The sequence below is a fragment of the Manis javanica genome, chromosome 1, assembly GCF_040802235.1.
Source record: "Manis javanica isolate MJ-LG chromosome 1, MJ_LKY, whole genome shotgun sequence".
Taxonomy (NCBI): Eukaryota; Metazoa; Chordata; class Mammalia; order Pholidota; family Manidae; genus Manis; species Manis javanica.
In genome coordinates this window covers 13581307-13598426 of record NC_133156.1, presented here as the reverse complement: position 1 = coordinate 13598426, position 17120 = coordinate 13581307, and the positions used below count along the sequence as shown (strand labels likewise).

Sequence of the window (17120 nt, the reverse complement as noted above, 5' to 3'; positions counted from 1 at the left end):
AAACTAAATTCTGCCAATGGAGTACATGTAGATATGGCACATACTACTTTTGGGAAATGTCCTCAAAAGTATCCAACTTCTTTCTTCTCTCCCTTTCTACTGATAGGTGGCTTTAATGGCTACTGCTCTATTAGACCGTGTAGGAAAGAATCTTACCCTGTGGTTGGGAGATGTGGAATACTGGAAGGAACCTGGGTTTGCCGTAACTTTGTGGAATTGCCAACCTAACTGATAGAATCCCCAAAGCGTACATCAGTACTCCCACAACCTCAAGGTGGCCTGTGCATATGGTAACTCTCCCCAGGGGAAACAGAGCTGACGGGGATAAAATAGTTCTTTTGCCACCAGAAAGTTCTACCAACCCAATTAGTGGCACTAAGGTTGTCTGGATAAATGACTTCCATCTGGAGAGCTGCCCAGAAACAGTCCATCCCCTTGAACATGTAACTTACACGTTACAAAGCAAGAGCCTTGACTGATATTTTCTTATTTACTCGTCATCTCAAATTTATGACTTAGCTCTATGCTGATTCTGTCACATAAGGTATCAGATTGGACCGATGACTATGGTCAACCTGATCAAAGTCCTGCCTTACACCAAAAACCAAAGCAGACTGCCCTTAACAAAGTTTGAACTAATCTGATCCACATTAGTAGAGGCACCTTATTCTGTAAAGGGCAGAGCAAGGTTGGAAAGAAGATAAAAGCAGATTTAACTAACATTTACTGACCAACTGCTCCATGACAGGAACCATGCTGAATGTTTTCATACATATTAACTCACCAAATTTTTATGATCATCCTTCCAGGAGATAGGTATTTTACTGAATCTAAGATGACTACATATATTGTGTATGATTGACTTACACTGGATTATTTTATTTTATTATATCATTTCATCTATGAATACATCAGAATGAATTTTGAAAAGATAACAGCTGTTAAAAAATAACAGGGATGCCATTATCACACCTAAAAAGATCACTGTTAATTCCTTAACACCATCAAATACATGAATTGTTTCATAAATGTCGTTTTACAGTTAATTTGGATAAGGATCCAAATAGGTTGTACATTATTTTATGTGTCCCAAATCAGTTAATTCATAGGATACTCCTCTGTTTCTCCTTGAAATTCATTTGTTAAAGAAACTGGGTTGTTTGTCCTATAGAATCCCCCACATTCTGGATTTTGTGTGATTTTCTCTCCAAGTGTCATTCAACATGTTCTGCCCTCTGTATTTCCTGCAAACTAGTAGTTCGAACTGCAGACTTACCAGATTTGGGTTCAATTTTTTTGACAAGGATGACTCGTAACGGGTGGTATGCTCTTCCTATTGTATCTTTGGGTGGTGTGAAGATTGATCAGGGGTTGTCAGCCTGACTCGTTCTTCAGAAATTTCCCCATCATCTTTTCACCTGATCAATCTAGCAGCCCTTGATGATCTTTGCCTAGATCCAATCATTAGGGATTACAAAATGATGACTTAAAAAAAAATCAGGTTTACTGAAGCATACTTTGTACCAAATAAAATTTAACCTTTTAAGTAAACAGTGTTATGAGTTTTGAGGAAGGTATGAAGGAGTGTAATTGCCACAGCAATCAAGATAGAGAACACTTCCACCACTCAAAAAAGTTCTGCAGTAAATCCTCCCCTCCTTCCAACCCTATCTCCTGGCAACCAGTGACCTGTTTCCTGTCCCTACAGTTTTGGCTTTTCTAGAATGTCATATAAATGGAATCTTACACTGCCTAATGTTTTGTGTTTGGCTTTTTTCACTTAGCATATGCTGTCGAGATCCATCCTGTGTGTATCAGTAGCCCTGTTTCTTTTTATTGCTGAGTAAGTAGTACTGAATGTATGGATATAACCATAATTGGTTTATCCATTCTTCCATTGATGAACATTTGGGTTGTTTCCAGTATTGGCCTATCAAGAATAAAACTTCTATGAACATCATTATACAAATTTTTGTGTGGGCTTAAGTTTCCAATTCTCTGGTAATTGGTTAGGAGCATTCTGTATAGTGAGCATATAGTTATTGAAAACTGCCAACTATTTTTCAAAGTTGCTGTGTGATTTTGCATTTCTAGCTACAGTGTATGAGCATTCTAGTTGTTCTACTTTATCTTTACTTTGTATTGGTAGTCTTTTTCTATTTTATCCATTCTAATGCATGTGTAGTGGTGACTAACAGTGGTTTTAATTTGCATTTTCCTGATAACAGATGATTTGAGCTTCTTTTCACATACTTATTGGCCAATCCTATGTCATTTTTGAAGTTTCAGTTGAAATATTTTGTCCATGTTTTAATTGGATTGTTTGCTTTCTTATTATTGAGTTGTTAAGAATTCAAATGATAATCTTATTCTATAGTCTATGTTTAATAGTTACAATTGTATAAGGAAGCCTTCTTTCATCATTTATTTGGTAACCTTGAGGTATAATTTTTAAAGGGAATAGGATATATGCTTGATTCTTCTCTTTTAAGCAGTTTTGATTCCCTAGCATTCTCCACAAGGGACCATTAAGTTTCTTGTTGTGATTATTATGACCTTGTGGATTTTAACTTATTATAGCTACCTCAATCATTATAGCTTTCTTTTTTTTTTGAAGTCCAAATTTTCTCATCTTTGACTAGTGGGAGGCCTTTCAAGTTGGTTCCTGGACTTTGAGTTTCTTTGCTTTCTTGTATGACAAGATTTTCTGGCTCCTTATACATTTCTTGCCTGTGTAATGATAGTTTGGCCTTGCCCACAGAGAGGTCTTGCCTTTATCCTTGGCTTCTGGGAGGTAATCTCAATTCTGGGAAGTAATGTCATTCCTGATAGAAATATCTTTGTTTAGGGTGGATCTTAGGACAGGGCTGGCCACACCTGATAGTCTTAGAGGAGGACTGGCCGGGCCAGAAAGACCAAGCAAGCATGTGACTTAGGGCGGGAGCTTGGGGTCAGGTGGTATTGGTCAACATGGGGACTAAGATTAACCACATGAGCAATCAATCAATATCAATCAATCATGCCTAAATAATGGAACCACCATAACAACTTTGAACACTGAGGCTGGGTGAGCCACCCTGGGTGCAGTATGTCATGAGTATTGTCACACATTGATGCTTTGAGGGTAATGTGTCCAGATTTCTAGGGGAGAGGACAACAGATGCTTCACGTTTGGGATGCTCCCAGACAATGATGACCTTTACCTCTCCTTTCTGGCTGATTTTAATCTGTATCCTTTCCCTGTAATAAACTGTAACTATGAGTATAATAGTTTTCTGTGAATTGTATGAGTTCTTCAGCAAGTTGGTGAAGCTGAGGGTACTTCTGGGATTCCTTGGACTAGCAGTTGGTTTAAGAAGTGAGGGCAGTCCCAGGGACTGTGAGCTCTAATGCAGTTTGGCCTACTCCAGGCACACTGCTCAGATCTGCAGGCAGTTACTCCTCTAAGGATCTCTGTCTTCTTTCAGTGACTTATATACCACAACCTAGGTGCCAGGGGTTTTCACTGCTGCTGAGTGGGTGGTCACTGCTTCTAGGACTTTTCCATGAGCAGAGCTAATAAAAGCTTTTCTCTTTTTTGTTTTTTAAGAGAAAATCTAGTATGACTTTTTACTGATATTTCTAATTTGAGATTTAAGATTATAGATTTTTTCTTCTTTGATTTTATAATAGTATCTCTTTCACACTGAAAATCTTCCTATCTATAGCAGATAGGTATTTATTTGCTTTATCTCTCAATATATTTTCAGAATAACAATGTTAGTATGACTAACAATATGATGACTGAAAACAATTTAAGATTTTTTTGCAGTTTCTTTTTGTCTTTTGGAAATATAGTCAAATTTCAGATCACCTGAAATAGTTCCTCTATGTGTGGCTAAGTCATCTACTAAATGGCTTACTTGGGTCCACTTGTCTTATTTTGCTTGATTTTTTGAAATTGGCTTTTCCCTCTATTTAACTTTAATTTACCTTTGTTTTATATTTTACGTAAACCATGTACATAGTTCTAAGAGTCAAATCTACAGAACAAGGTATATTCAGAAGTCTACCCTCCACTCCTACCCCATTTTTACATTTTACTCTTTTTAATGGCCCACACTACTTACACCATTGTAGTGAATTTTAAATTGCAGAGAAAGATCTACGTTTGGCATATCAATTGAATGCAAAGGTTATTGTTAAAGAAATGCTTAAAACAGTAGACCTAATTCTTAAGGTTAAATTCTTCCTTTGTTTATACTATTAAGTTTTTACAAGCTCTACTTTGTATAGAAACTGCGAAGAGAAAAGTTTCATTCTACACACCGGAATTGTCAATCAAAATACTTGGAATTTTAAAAAATAAATATTGATTTACTAAGACTATAATTAAAAAAATTCTTAAACACTGAACACTGATGCAGGATGCCTTTGGGTCCAGGAGTAGCTTGCACAGCCCTTGGGGATCTGTGCACTAAGGGATGATAAAACCCTAACAGGTGTCTCCGTCCATGCTCCCCTGCCCACTTCTGCACATTCCCAGAGGTCCTCAGCATGCAGCCCTCAAGGGGACTCCTCCTCTACCACTGGCCTCTGGGGGACTTCCTCTGCCGCCATACTTTCACATTTCCTTTATATGCTAAAGATGTACATATTTGTATCTCCAGCCAAGACGGTTCTCTTTAATATTTTTTTTTAAGTTTCAAGGAAGACAACTCAAGAACTTACCAGCCCATAGGACCCATTGTTTCTGCTCTTGTTTTCCCACGCTTTGCTTCTTTAAGCAATTCTTCTATGGCTTTCCTGGTGAGAAAAGGAAAAAATTGGAGAGGTCGTCAGTCATCTAAGTTCGGAAAATCGAGTCATTCCACATATACGATCTTGGGAAAGAAGCAGCTCTTGAAGGATAACATTTCAAAACCGTGGGTAAAATTTTGAAAAAAACAAAAAAATGAAAAGACAAGGTTCATGGTTTTGAACATGTAAAAGTCAAAAAGAAATTTTTCATGTGATGGGGGAAAACACTGAAAAGAAAAGGACAAAATGACAAACTACATCCATATTAAAAATGATCAAATACACTAATATTCTAAGAAATACTAATTAACCCACCAATGACAAATCTGTTTCTGCCCTTCAGTGAGTGAGAGTAGAGAAGTGGATATTCTTTTCTCTACTAATGGGGACCAAAGCTGACATAACATTTCTGGAGGACAATTTGGCAACATGAAATAAAGAGCCTTAAAAATAACACATACCTGTTGACCTAAAAATTCTACTTTACCCTAAGAAAACAGTATGCAAAACTATACGTACAAGGATACTCATTAAACCACTTGTTAACAACTAAAGAAAAAGAATAGAAAACTTAAGTGTTTACTAAAAAAGGATTGGTTCCCTAAATCATGGCTTATCCACACAGAGCAAGGTTAGGCAGTCACTAAAAATGACAACAAATGAATACTGGCCATAGACATTCATAATATATTTAGTATGTAAGCTGGGCAGAAAACACTGTGTAGAGATTAATCTTAATTTTTTTTTACATGTATGTATCCCATAGGAAATCATGTGGAAGGATGTTATCAAAACAATATAATGAGCTTTGCGGTGATTTTTATTTTTTGCTTTTCTGCATTTTCTATTTTTTCTAAACTGAGTCTGTATTATTTGTGTGAATAATCAGCCCAGCCTCATGGCATCATGGAGATAAGTGCATCTCATTACCACATAACATTCTTTCTTCAACTCTTTAAAATACTTTCTAGGAAGAGATAGAAAACCCAGAAAAGTTATTATGTATCAACTATATGTAGACACTTTACTATGTCTAAGCTACTGTGCAAAGTGCTATGGGGAGTAAAATAGGAAGATAATCAGTCCTGACCTTAATTTTTTTATGATAAATAAATAATAAAGTTATTATTTTGGAAGAAGTTGGAAAAAAATATAGTCCAAAGACAGTTATAAATCTAATCACAAAGTTTTGAAACTGGATAATTATATATTGATTCTATATAAAAATATTTAATTATACTATTATACTATCTATAATACTATTACAGATACTATTTATAAAATACTATTTATAAAAAAAAATTTAACTTATAAGAATGTCGTTTTACACTGATTTTTGTTTTATCAAAGCATGCACATAGCTTCAAAAGACAAATACTATTTAAAGACTTAAAATACAGCCATTTTCTGCATCAACCTTCCCTCCCCACCCGAAAAAAAAAAAGTTCAACTTTTCTTTATCTGTTTCTCCTGGTATTTACCTCCATATTGCTAATAATATGCTTTCAAACTATTTCACCACCCTCTTAAACAAATATATCTGGCTATCTTTGTGCAACTTACACATTTTTAAATAAACTCTTGACAGTGAGATCTTTAAAAAATGCCTTTTCCACTAAGCTAACTTAGCAGCTTGACACTTTGGGATGCGTCCTGGGAGGGTCCCCTGGCAGAGTCAGTGAAGAGCCGGAACGCGCAGTGTGGGTGCCTTCTTACCCCTTGAACGTGCTCAGTCAGATAACGTTTCTCAGCCCAGCCTCATGACACTGTGGAGAGGTAAGTGCATCTCATTACCACATACCATTCTTCCTCCACCTCTTTGAAATAATAATACATCCTACTGATGTGATCTGAGGGCTTTGTTTCATGCAGTGTGTCATGAAAAATTTATCCTATCTGTCTCCAAAGCAGAGATCTTTTTTCATCATTATGAATGGAAGAAATACAAAGGGTAAAGATACTCCGAATGCCTCTTCTTCTACGTTTCCAGCACGTAGTGTAGTTTCTAAAGAAAGCAGGTGATCAATCATACTTAGATCCTCCTATGCGCGCTCTCTCTTCCTAACAATAGAAACAGTTAAAAATCATCAGGGGTAAAAAACTTGTTTGGCCAGTTCCCCAATTATGAACACACTATATATCAGCTACAAATAAACTAGAATGCATTCCCCCATAAAAACAGTGTTAAAATGTTTCTTTGTTCTCCAGACCAGCCTACAGAGGCCTAGTTGTGTCATGACGCAGCTGAAATGCTGTACATCTGCAGGAGTGCTCAGCGGAGAGCGCCCCGAGATGCTGAAGGCACACACATGTTCCAGTCACCTTCAAGAGCCAAGAAGTTTGACAGTGAGTCTCCTGTAGTTTCATTTCACCTAAAATATCTCCAGCACTGTTATTAACCTGACCTGCCATGATTAAGGAGACCTACTGGTTGACAACTAGTCAGAGAGAGAACAAGGTGTACCTATGAGAGGCTATGGGGTAGAAGGGGAAGGTGTAGAAGCCAGGGGCACAGGAGGCTCAGGCAGCAAGTCTCCAGGTGAGCAGGCTTGGCTACAGTCCACAGCAAAGGTGCGGGCAGGTTTGCATCCCCATGGCTGGGGTGGACCCAAGGTAGGAATTCGTAATTACTTGGGTTAACGACTAATCCTGGCATGGGGCTTTACCGTTTACAAGGTGCAGTCCCATCTGACCAGGACAACATAGTTATGACCGATTGATAGATGAGAAAAGTGGCACTTAGGGACATTAACTTGCCAAAAATGCTGCTAATGATTGGGGAGGAAGGACAAAAACTAACAAACCGAAAGGACCCTGTTTCAGGCCACATATCCTCTGATCACATACCAAAAAAGGTTTTTGAGGGTAAAACTCAAAAGGAACATTGAGGTCATTTTGGAAATGAAAAGACATATTCACAGATAAAAGATGAATTACAGCATATTTAGCCAACCTCTGTCAGGCACGTGCTCTTTAAGATGATTTATACATTACCCATCTTCTTCACACACATTTGTATAGCAAGTCCTGGGGAAGTTGTTTCTCTTTATCATTAAAAGGCAAAAAATAAAATAAATGAAAAAAAAAAAAAGGCCCGTTGGAGCTGCTGCCCCTGCCTCCACACTCACTCAGAGAAGCAGGCCACTGGCCAATACTCGGGGAGGCCCAGGAATGAGGGAGGCCCGCTCACTATTCTGTCCTAAGAATGTTGAGCATTCGCTCCCTCCCACCCCAAATTCTCCTGCACAAGCTCCTTCTGCTGGGCTTTCATTCCAAACAGGAAAACAACAATTTCTGGCAAGCATGTATTGTGTCCTTGAAATAACATCACCTTAAAAAAAATAAAAGGGGAAAAAACAGCAAGTCAGGTAGTTTTCTTCACTACTGTAGCTCTCGTTTTTCCTGGAACTCTTGCTAATGAATTCTTGGGCAAGGAAACAGCAAATACAGTTTTTACTGCAAATGATCAGGAGGCCAAATACTTAAATTCTCAAAGATTATGAAACATCAACCTCAAGAAAAAAGATAGCTTTGATGAGGTGATAAAACAGAAGTATAAATTGCAATTAGATAGAGGAAAAGCAAAAAGTAGGACAATATATAGGAACTAAGTCCATACAAAATTTGAAGAAAATTATTCAGACATAAATTTAGTTCTAGGTACAGTCATTTTTATATTTCGATCCCTGCAACATCTTAAAGGTTTATTTGCAAAAAAAGTTCACTATATTAGAATATAAAGTTCAATGCAAACAAGAAGTGCAAGAAGGCTAGGTCATTAAGCAGACAAGTTTTCCGGGCATAAGAACAAACCACAATCAATTTTCAATGATCTATGTGTGTATCATCTACAGCCAATTTTCCATCCTAGCCCAGCTTCCTCAGGCCTGCCTGTTCATTCCATTAGCCAGCTGGTACATGCTGAAGGAATGTAAACCGATGATAATAGCAGCTTAAATAAAACCCAAGTGGGAATGCAAATCATCTTAAAATCCTAAGGCAAACAAATTAGTTTTGAGTTATCTGGGTCTGAGTCTCCTTTGACTCACATAAATACACTGAGAGTTAACTGATATATATCAGTACATAGAAAGGGCAGCAAGAAAATGAAGGCAACTAAAATGAAACAGCAGAACTTGAAGGGCAAATTAAATAATGAACATAAGAAAATGAGATTTTTCAAAGGAATAAAATCAGAGAAACTAAATACCAAGTAACAGCTCAAAAAAGAGAGATGGAGTATCTGGTCTCCAGCCACTGTTTTGAGAAGCAGTGAAGTGGTATGGATTGAATGTCTGTGTCCTCCCAAATTCATGCTGAAACCTAAGCCCCAAAGTGATGTATTAGGAGGCGGGGACTTTGGGAGGTGACCAGGTCACGGGGGAGCCCTCGTGAATGGGATTAGTGCCTTGTAATGAGGCCCCAGAGCTCTTTCCCTCTTTGTACCATGTGTCTCATCAGACACTAAATTTGTCAGCACCTTGATTTCAGACCTTGAGCCAACAGAAGGACAAGAAATAAATGTTTGTTGTTCAAGCCATCCAGTCTATGGTATTTGTGTTACAGCACCCTGGATGGGCTGAGACAGAAAGCTAGAAACAAATGGCTGAACACTAGGTACTTCCCACATTTTGTGCCTCCCCCAGTCTTTAAAAAGGTACTTTTGATCAACTAACTGTAAAGTACAGTATCTGTCACATGATAGATGGAAAAAGAAGTTCAAATAAGGCAATGAGTCATGTAAGACGCCTCTGAAGGTCTTGATGTGTTCGAACAAGCGTGACTTGGTGACAAGCACAGACTTAGAAAACCAGCAGAAATGGGTGCAGCACCATTGGCTGCTGTGACTGAAAGGCATGTGACAGGCTAGTGTATACCTATGCCGAAGGCAACCAGCTTCACATCCACATGCATTATCCACCAGGATACGGGTGGAATTTAAGAGAAACTTTATTATAGCAATCTAAATTTTTTCCCATAATGGAGTGATAAGGCTTGAAGAGAGAAAAGGAATAATATTTCATCTTCAGGGAAGAACCACAGAGCATTGTGATAAAAAATAGGGACACATGATTCGGATCCCTGCTGGACATCTGCCACAGCTGCCTACAGGCTCATAAACCGTCAGCAGTGATTAAAGGTGATTTAGTCATCAAGAGGATCGGCAGAAACCATAGGACAAAGTTTGGATTCTGTATTACTTACTATTTTGATCAGCTATATGAAGAAATTCAGGCCATGCTTGTTTAGTTCAGAAAACATCAAATTGTCTTGATTTACCTGTCAGCTATACAGAAAAGTAAGAAAAGGTTTTTGAAGGTGAAACTCAATAGGAACATTGAGGTCATTTGGGAAACGAAAAGACATATTCACAGATAAAAGATGAATTACAGCATATTTAGCCAACCTCTCTCAGGCACGTGCTCTGTTAGATGATTTATACAGTGAGTAAGACCCTTCCCTGAGGAGGCTTACTATTAGGGATGATTCTCTATCAAATAAAGACCTATATATATACTTTAGAAACAAATGCTGCATTACCTTGGATTATGTGGGGAGGGAGCCCCAATATATCTTTATAATATAAAAAAAGGTTACTTAATTTTTTAAAACAATTTTGCCAATAATATACTGGAAGACAATAGAATAGCATGAATTTAAAAAGAGGATTAAGGAGATTTTTTTATTTCGGGGCAACATGGACCAAGAAGAAAGAAAAAAGTACTATTTTAAGCAATGCTGGAAAAAATCAGAGATGTGGATTGCTTTTTACTATGATGATAATAACCTTACAGGGTTGTTATGAGGCTAAAATAAGGTATTTTGTTTTAATCCAAGTGTTCCGTATTTGTAAGAAGCATTAAGAAATATGATAGGGATTTCTTACTTGCCTAAACTCCTAAAGGTCAAAGAACTTGTCTTTTTCATCTTAGTTTTCCCTAAACCAGGCAGATGGTCAGTACTAAATTAAGATTTGGGAAATGAATGGATTGTGGGTGTACATAAGACATGACAAAAATGCAAGGATTTGAAAATAAAAATGCTGCATCTGAAGCCAGAGTGGGAGATGATAGGTGAGACCAAGAGGCAAAACAAGGAAGCAGAAGACAAAAAGTCAGACCACGTGTCCCTGGGCAAAGAACGTGACAAGAAACGGCCATAGCCCCTTGAGTCCTACCCTGCAGTGGCCAGATATGAACAGGAGCACCACAGCATCCCACAGTCGGAGCAGCATCAAATATTGGGTCATAGTGGGAAACAGCGGACACGGGAACGCCTGTCAGAATGAGGCTGAGCTGGAATTTTTCCCTGGGGAGTGAGGTCTTTAGACCTCTAAGGCTGCTTGAACATCTTAGCAAGATTTCACAGTAGACACTTTTCCCTTAGTGCACCTCCAATCAGATAAATGACCTTTGTTTAGCTTCTAATATTCTTTGCTTTATTATGCAAATGGACCACCTTATTCATCTATGTTAACATTCTCTAAACTGCATCTCTTAGTGAAGACGCTAACAGTGCTTTGAAATGAAGGGCTCAGTGCTGGAGTCCAAGCATGCTAATACAGAGAGCTCAGATGTTAAGGTCGGGGGCTACTGGCCCGTCTCTTCAAGGCCTCACCAGACATTATACGCTTTGTGGAATTACCACAATTTGGGGCGTTGGCTTTGCTGGTCCAGAAGTCCAATTTGGATAGGATACCCAGTCCAACAGCAGCTCCATACTTGCCATTACTTGCATTGTGGAGTTTTGCTTAGGTTATACTTTTCGTCCAAACAGCTCTCCACTGTAGCCACATCCTTATCACCAGACATTCAGGTCAGATGTTATCTTTTACCTTCCTCTTTGATCCACATCAGTAGATGTAAACCACGCCACTGAGAGGCAGACAAAGTCATGCATGGCATATTTCTACATATTTAAAAGTTATATAAACTAAGTTATATAAAATAGTTAATAAGCTAAAAACTATTAAAATATATTAATTCTTCCTACCTTGACAAATATGCCTTCATTACAACAAATAAACAACATGTGTAAAGCTTTATTTTTAAAAATGATCCAAAGTCAGCAAAATATTAGAGATAACAGAATTAACTTATTGCACATTGATTATTCTGTTAATAAGTTGGTGATATTTGGATGCATACAGAAATAGACATACATAATTCATATATACTTATTCCATAAAATTTACTTTATTGCCTTGATTTCAACAAGACCTCTAGTCATACTGTTATAAACCAAGATTTTTACATCAATTATGTTCTATGGACTGTAATAATCTCAAGTATTAAAAACAAAATGGAATTGTTTTCTATATGGGCAAAATGTTAACATATTTGTCAAGATATTAATTACCTTAAATGTAAAAAATTGAAATTTCCCAGTAAAATAATGATTAATGAATCATCATCAAACTTCTTGTATTTTCTATATAGACCTACACATATACAAATATATGAGCAAAATGATTTAACATCGCAAATGTTACTCAGCCTCCATGTATAATTATTCCTAACAGTGTACTAAGTCACAAGAACCCCCAGAACAAGAACCCTCAAACAAGCAAGAAAATGGAAGCTTAGCACTACTGAGAAACAGCATTTTCTCAAGGCACAATCTATTGCATTCATGCTGAGGAGGTTTTACCGAGTTAACGTGTCTTTTCTCTTCTAAGCACTGCTGAGGCTCAAATCCTTCCTGTACTCTAAAGCAGTATCCGCTCCAAAGTCAACATTGGGACAAGCCACCCATCTCCACGGACTCAGGTTTCCTTTCATTCAAGGACACAGGTCAAAACACGAAAAAACAGTGTATCTGGATTATGAATTGCCCTAAGCACCAGTTCCCTAGTAACAGGGATCTACCTGTGTTTGTGATACATGGGGCTGCCCTTCTTGCCCAGGTTCAAGGAAATTCTCCTTTGAATACTGATATAATAAGCATTTAATATGCATCACTGGGGACGTGATGAAAAAAAATAATGGCAACTAATTGCACTAATCCTCACAGCTCCTCTATGTAAGTATTACTTCAATGATAAAGAGAGAAGGTGAAAGTAAGGGAGAGTGAAGAAACTTACCAAGGCCACAACAGCCCCTGAACAATGGGGCCAGGCCGGACCCCAGGGAGTCAGCTGAAGGGCCCAGGATCTAATTAACCCTTTCACAACAGCTAAAAGGCTTGATCCCAACCTCCCAGGAGCTCAGTCTACTGAGACTGAGGCAAGTAAAGGGATGGCAGCAATATTCCACTGCTTTTATTTGTGTTCACAACAGCTGTTGTAGTCAAGATGCCATGCTCCTAGACTTGAAGTTCTCAAATCTCCACTGCCACCCATGGTAGGTGACTTCTGAGGGTGGGTTATAATAGAGAGATGACTTCTTCAGTTAATGGCTAATAGGTAGGCTGATTCTTACTAGTTTAGCTCTTAAAGGGAAACCTTGTCTCTCAGTTCATAAGACACCTCACTGTAGGAATGACTGCATAAATAGTCTCATTTTCAAAGTAGTATTTTTACAAACATTTACCTTAGGTCTGATTATGGAGACACACAGAAAATTCAGTGGTTCATTTTCAGTTCATATTATAAGACCTAATTAAATGTGCCATGATAAATTTTATATTAAGTTATTAAGAAAAGCATCTCTTACCAAGAAAAAAAGAAACCACTTTGTGGAGGTGAGATGGGGATGGTGGAGAATTAACTTAGAAAATAGTAAACTCTAAAAAAAGCCTGAGAATTATACTATACCAGGAACAGCGTATCTTTTTGACAGACCAACTGTTATGTCAAAAAATATATGTATATATGCCCTCCTGAAATATTAGTTGGGAGAAATAAACCCACACAAAGAATATAAGGTCAGAATAATTATTGAGCTCTTTTCCCCCATGGAAGTACTTTGTTATTTCTGTAAGAAAACAGGTGCTCTGAAGAACAGAACTGATGAAAAGAATGCTGCACGGAAAAAGGTTCAGCATTCAGAAAATTGGGTGTGGAAGGGCGCCAATACTAGAGAAAAGAGACGCTCATGCAGCAGCTACTTAAATTTAGTAGCAGATAGGAAAATATGGCAGAAGGCTAAAAAAACAGAATGCAATGTAAAATTCAAACTATCACTGAGAAGCTGGTCAAAATGCAAAAAGGAGAAATAAAAAATCACAACTGTACAAAAGAAAGTATTGTAACATAAAGCTTCTAACGCGTGCCTCTACCGTGTTGTTTAATGTGGGTTGAATTTGGCATACTGTCTTTGATAAATACACCACATACCAGAAGAATCACCTCACCAAATGTGTGGTCTATAAATCACTCTCTTAATCCTAAAAGAGCTTTATTTCATACAAGTGATCTGCAGTTCTCTGCAGACTGTCCTAAACAATGCTTCAGAGTTTTTGGATCTCGGCCCGAGGATGACTATTCAGCACAAAGTCTGGTCAGCCTGCTGAAGCAATTTCCTTCGGTTGTGTGTCAAGGCTGCAGTAATCTGATAGAAAACAAGATGTCCACCCCGTGTAGATCTCAGTGTCTGATTCAATAAATGATTTTAAACTATAAGGAAAGCCAAGAGCCAAGAATAGAAAAAAATGAAAGTTCCAGAATGTGTTGGCTTTCCTAATCATTACATTTTTTTAAAAGAAGTTTTCATTTTAAAACATACATAGGAACTGGACTCCTGAAGATACTGTTTGAAGATAAATAATTGACCTGACATTAACTGAACTAAACAGTTTTTAACCCAGGAAGAAACATATTACTTCTAATTCTTAGAAATGCAGCAATGCCCAATGAGATGGGAGAGAAAGCCTGCACTCCAAGCCAGCACAGGTTCGATGGCTGTTGGCCTCTCAGGGCAAGGCAGAGTCCAGCCAGAGAGGCAAGAGGTGACCAAAGAGCCCATGAAATTGGGGTGCAGCCCACTCCAGAGCAGTGTGCTTCCCTCCTGCATGTCCACTGCCAGCCCTGGGCCTCATCCTGACTGCCAGGTGTTTTCTGTCTTTCACACTCTTAAATATCAAAGAGTACTTTGAGAGATCTGGCAGTTTTCCCTACAATACTGGCAGGGAGGGTGTCTGAAAAAATAGTATATAAACACACAGACAGTATTTTCTCTATCAGTAATTATAGACAAGAATCTACACAAAAATAATGTATTGAAACCGATCAGTAAATTCTTGACTATTTATAAACCTTCTAATGTTAAGGTTCAAGTTGTCTTTCAGGGGCTAATTAATTTAACAATGAGTTTAAGTAGGACAAGGCAATTTTTAGTCCTATTTTCCAATTAAAAAATATTAGTTAATACACATACAAGTGCTTTGGGGAAAAACCTTCTATATTTCTATAGTGCAGTTGTTATCAGAAGTAAGAAATTACACACACAAACCTAACTTTGAGAGTGGTGTCCCTTTGAGAAAAACATTTATAAAAGTTCAAAGTATTGAACTTAGATGGTCCACTGAATGAGTCAGCCAAAACAGCACAACTGTGCAAATAAGGTTTTACATTTACTTACAAAGACCCCAGGGAAGCTTCCCTTGTAGCTGGCAGACGTTGTAGAGCTCTGGTGCAATGTGAACACATTCTTACAGATGCTGAACTGAGCAGCCCAGAAGGGACCACCAGAAAAGCCGCAGAGGTAACTGAAGGGGAGGAAGCCGCACATGAGGACTAATCACTATAGGAGAAGAGCCCAAAACATCGATAATTCCATTACTGAGTAATCCAACTTCTCAGTTTATATCGTACTAAACAAACAATGTATCAAATGCCAAGAGAAAGAATGCATAGAGAGTAATACATATGATGATTTTGGCATCAGAAGCCAGCTGCAAGACAATCAAGAACTAGTGTATTCTGCAGTAGCACTTTATTATTGCCTTCTCAATTATTTACATCATGTGATGATATAACCAAGAAGGAAAATATGAAAGCATGTTTCGGCGTGAATGTTTCACCATGCATTTCACAAAATATCAAAACCTTAAAAAAAAAATCTTCCCCTGTACCTTAATGTGTGCTGTGCTTTGAGGGGCTGCACATATTAGAATCATCTTGTCTATTGGTGAACACGATCCATCCTCGGGGATGAAACAGCAGCCGCAGTTTGGACGGCACAATGCTAACTGTGTTAAAAATGGAACAGGTACCAAATTGAGACTGCAGGCGAAATTTTGAGACAGATCATGCTGATTATCCAAACAGTATAATTTGGCCTGCTCCCAAGGTCTGATAAACTCTTATGCTTACAAAAAAGGGCACAGCATTTTCAGGACAAATGTTCAGGGCTGTACTTTCATTTCTCACTTGAAATACAAAACAGGATCCTAAGTTCCTAACTCTTTCTTAGCATTTGCTTGATAAAAACTTGGGGTGTTGTTTCCTACACAGTGTTTCCAGGGAGGCCACAAATCCAAGTATCTGCAAGGCTCTTTTTACTATAATATGTAAGGAAACAAACCAAAATGAATTAAAGTGCTCAGATAAAGATCCACTAAATATAATACTATGAAATGTAAGGTAAAAGTTTCCCACATATTATAGTTTGAGGTCCTCTAGTTTAACTTTATGATATAAAGCCAAGGGAATTATGTTAGAGAGGTTTACAATTTGGATAAAACTAATTAAAAAAAAAATTTTTTTTAAACTTAACTCAAAATTATCAATGTATTTTTCCCCCTAGGACCTAGGATAGCATGTTTTAGACATCCTGGGGAAGAATTATGACAGGATAGACTATAATTATGATAGTTCAGCCCAGAATCATCACAAAACCACGAGGACCAGCACTGACACGCCCTCAGCGCTATGCGCATGTCTGTGACTACGTTCTACTGCTCAGAGGAGAGACCGCCTCCAGACAGCGACAGCCTACAGGGGACTTGCTGCTGGCTGAACTCAGTCAGGGCAGTGCGACTGGAACTTGTTCAGCCTGGAAAATGTTTCTTGAAGTAATTTGCTGTGATTGCTTACTCAGGGAAAAATGAAGATCTATATAGAATTACCAAAATCATTAACTTCAAAGCATGATAATAAAAAACTTTTAATATGGAAACCATGTTTTATGTTGAAAAACTGCAGTATGGTGGGAGTCAGTTCCACTAGCCAACTAGGTGCTCTTGGGTGAATTATGTACCCTCTCTAAATACCCTTCAAGTGCTGGTTCACAGAAGCAAAGGGAGGGCAGAAAAAGATGAAAGGTGTAAAGGGCTTTCTTTGTATTGATGTTTCTTGGGAGGGACAATGTGAACTTGGCAAAACATTAAAAAAATTTTCAACATCTCCTTCTTTCATTTATATTCTCTAAAGTAAAGCTTCCGGAATGTTAATTTTTATC

The 17120-nt window shown here is 37.9% G+C and overlaps 1 protein-coding gene across 3 annotated transcripts in view; it reads right to left on the bottom strand.

The window, feature by feature from the left end:
* LOC118969486 (protein POLR1D-like) overlaps positions 1 to 17120 on the bottom strand; it is a 40187-nt gene that overhangs the window by 10039 nt on the left and 13028 nt on the right. The window contains exons 2-3 of one of the 3 annotated variants that reach the window (XM_037003886.2): positions 15300 to 15426; positions 4711 to 4785 (exon numbers count right to left, since the gene is read on the bottom strand). In XM_037003886.2, coding sequence (XP_036859781.1) covers positions 4711 to 4785; positions 15300 to 15367 — 143 coding nt within the window. In that variant the 5' untranslated portion in view covers positions 15368 to 15426. Of the gene's footprint in view, positions 1 to 4710; positions 4786 to 6495; positions 6546 to 15299; positions 15427 to 17120 lie in introns of all 3 variants that reach the window. The other 2 variants (XM_037003885.2, XM_037003884.2) reach the window with 2 other exon arrangements.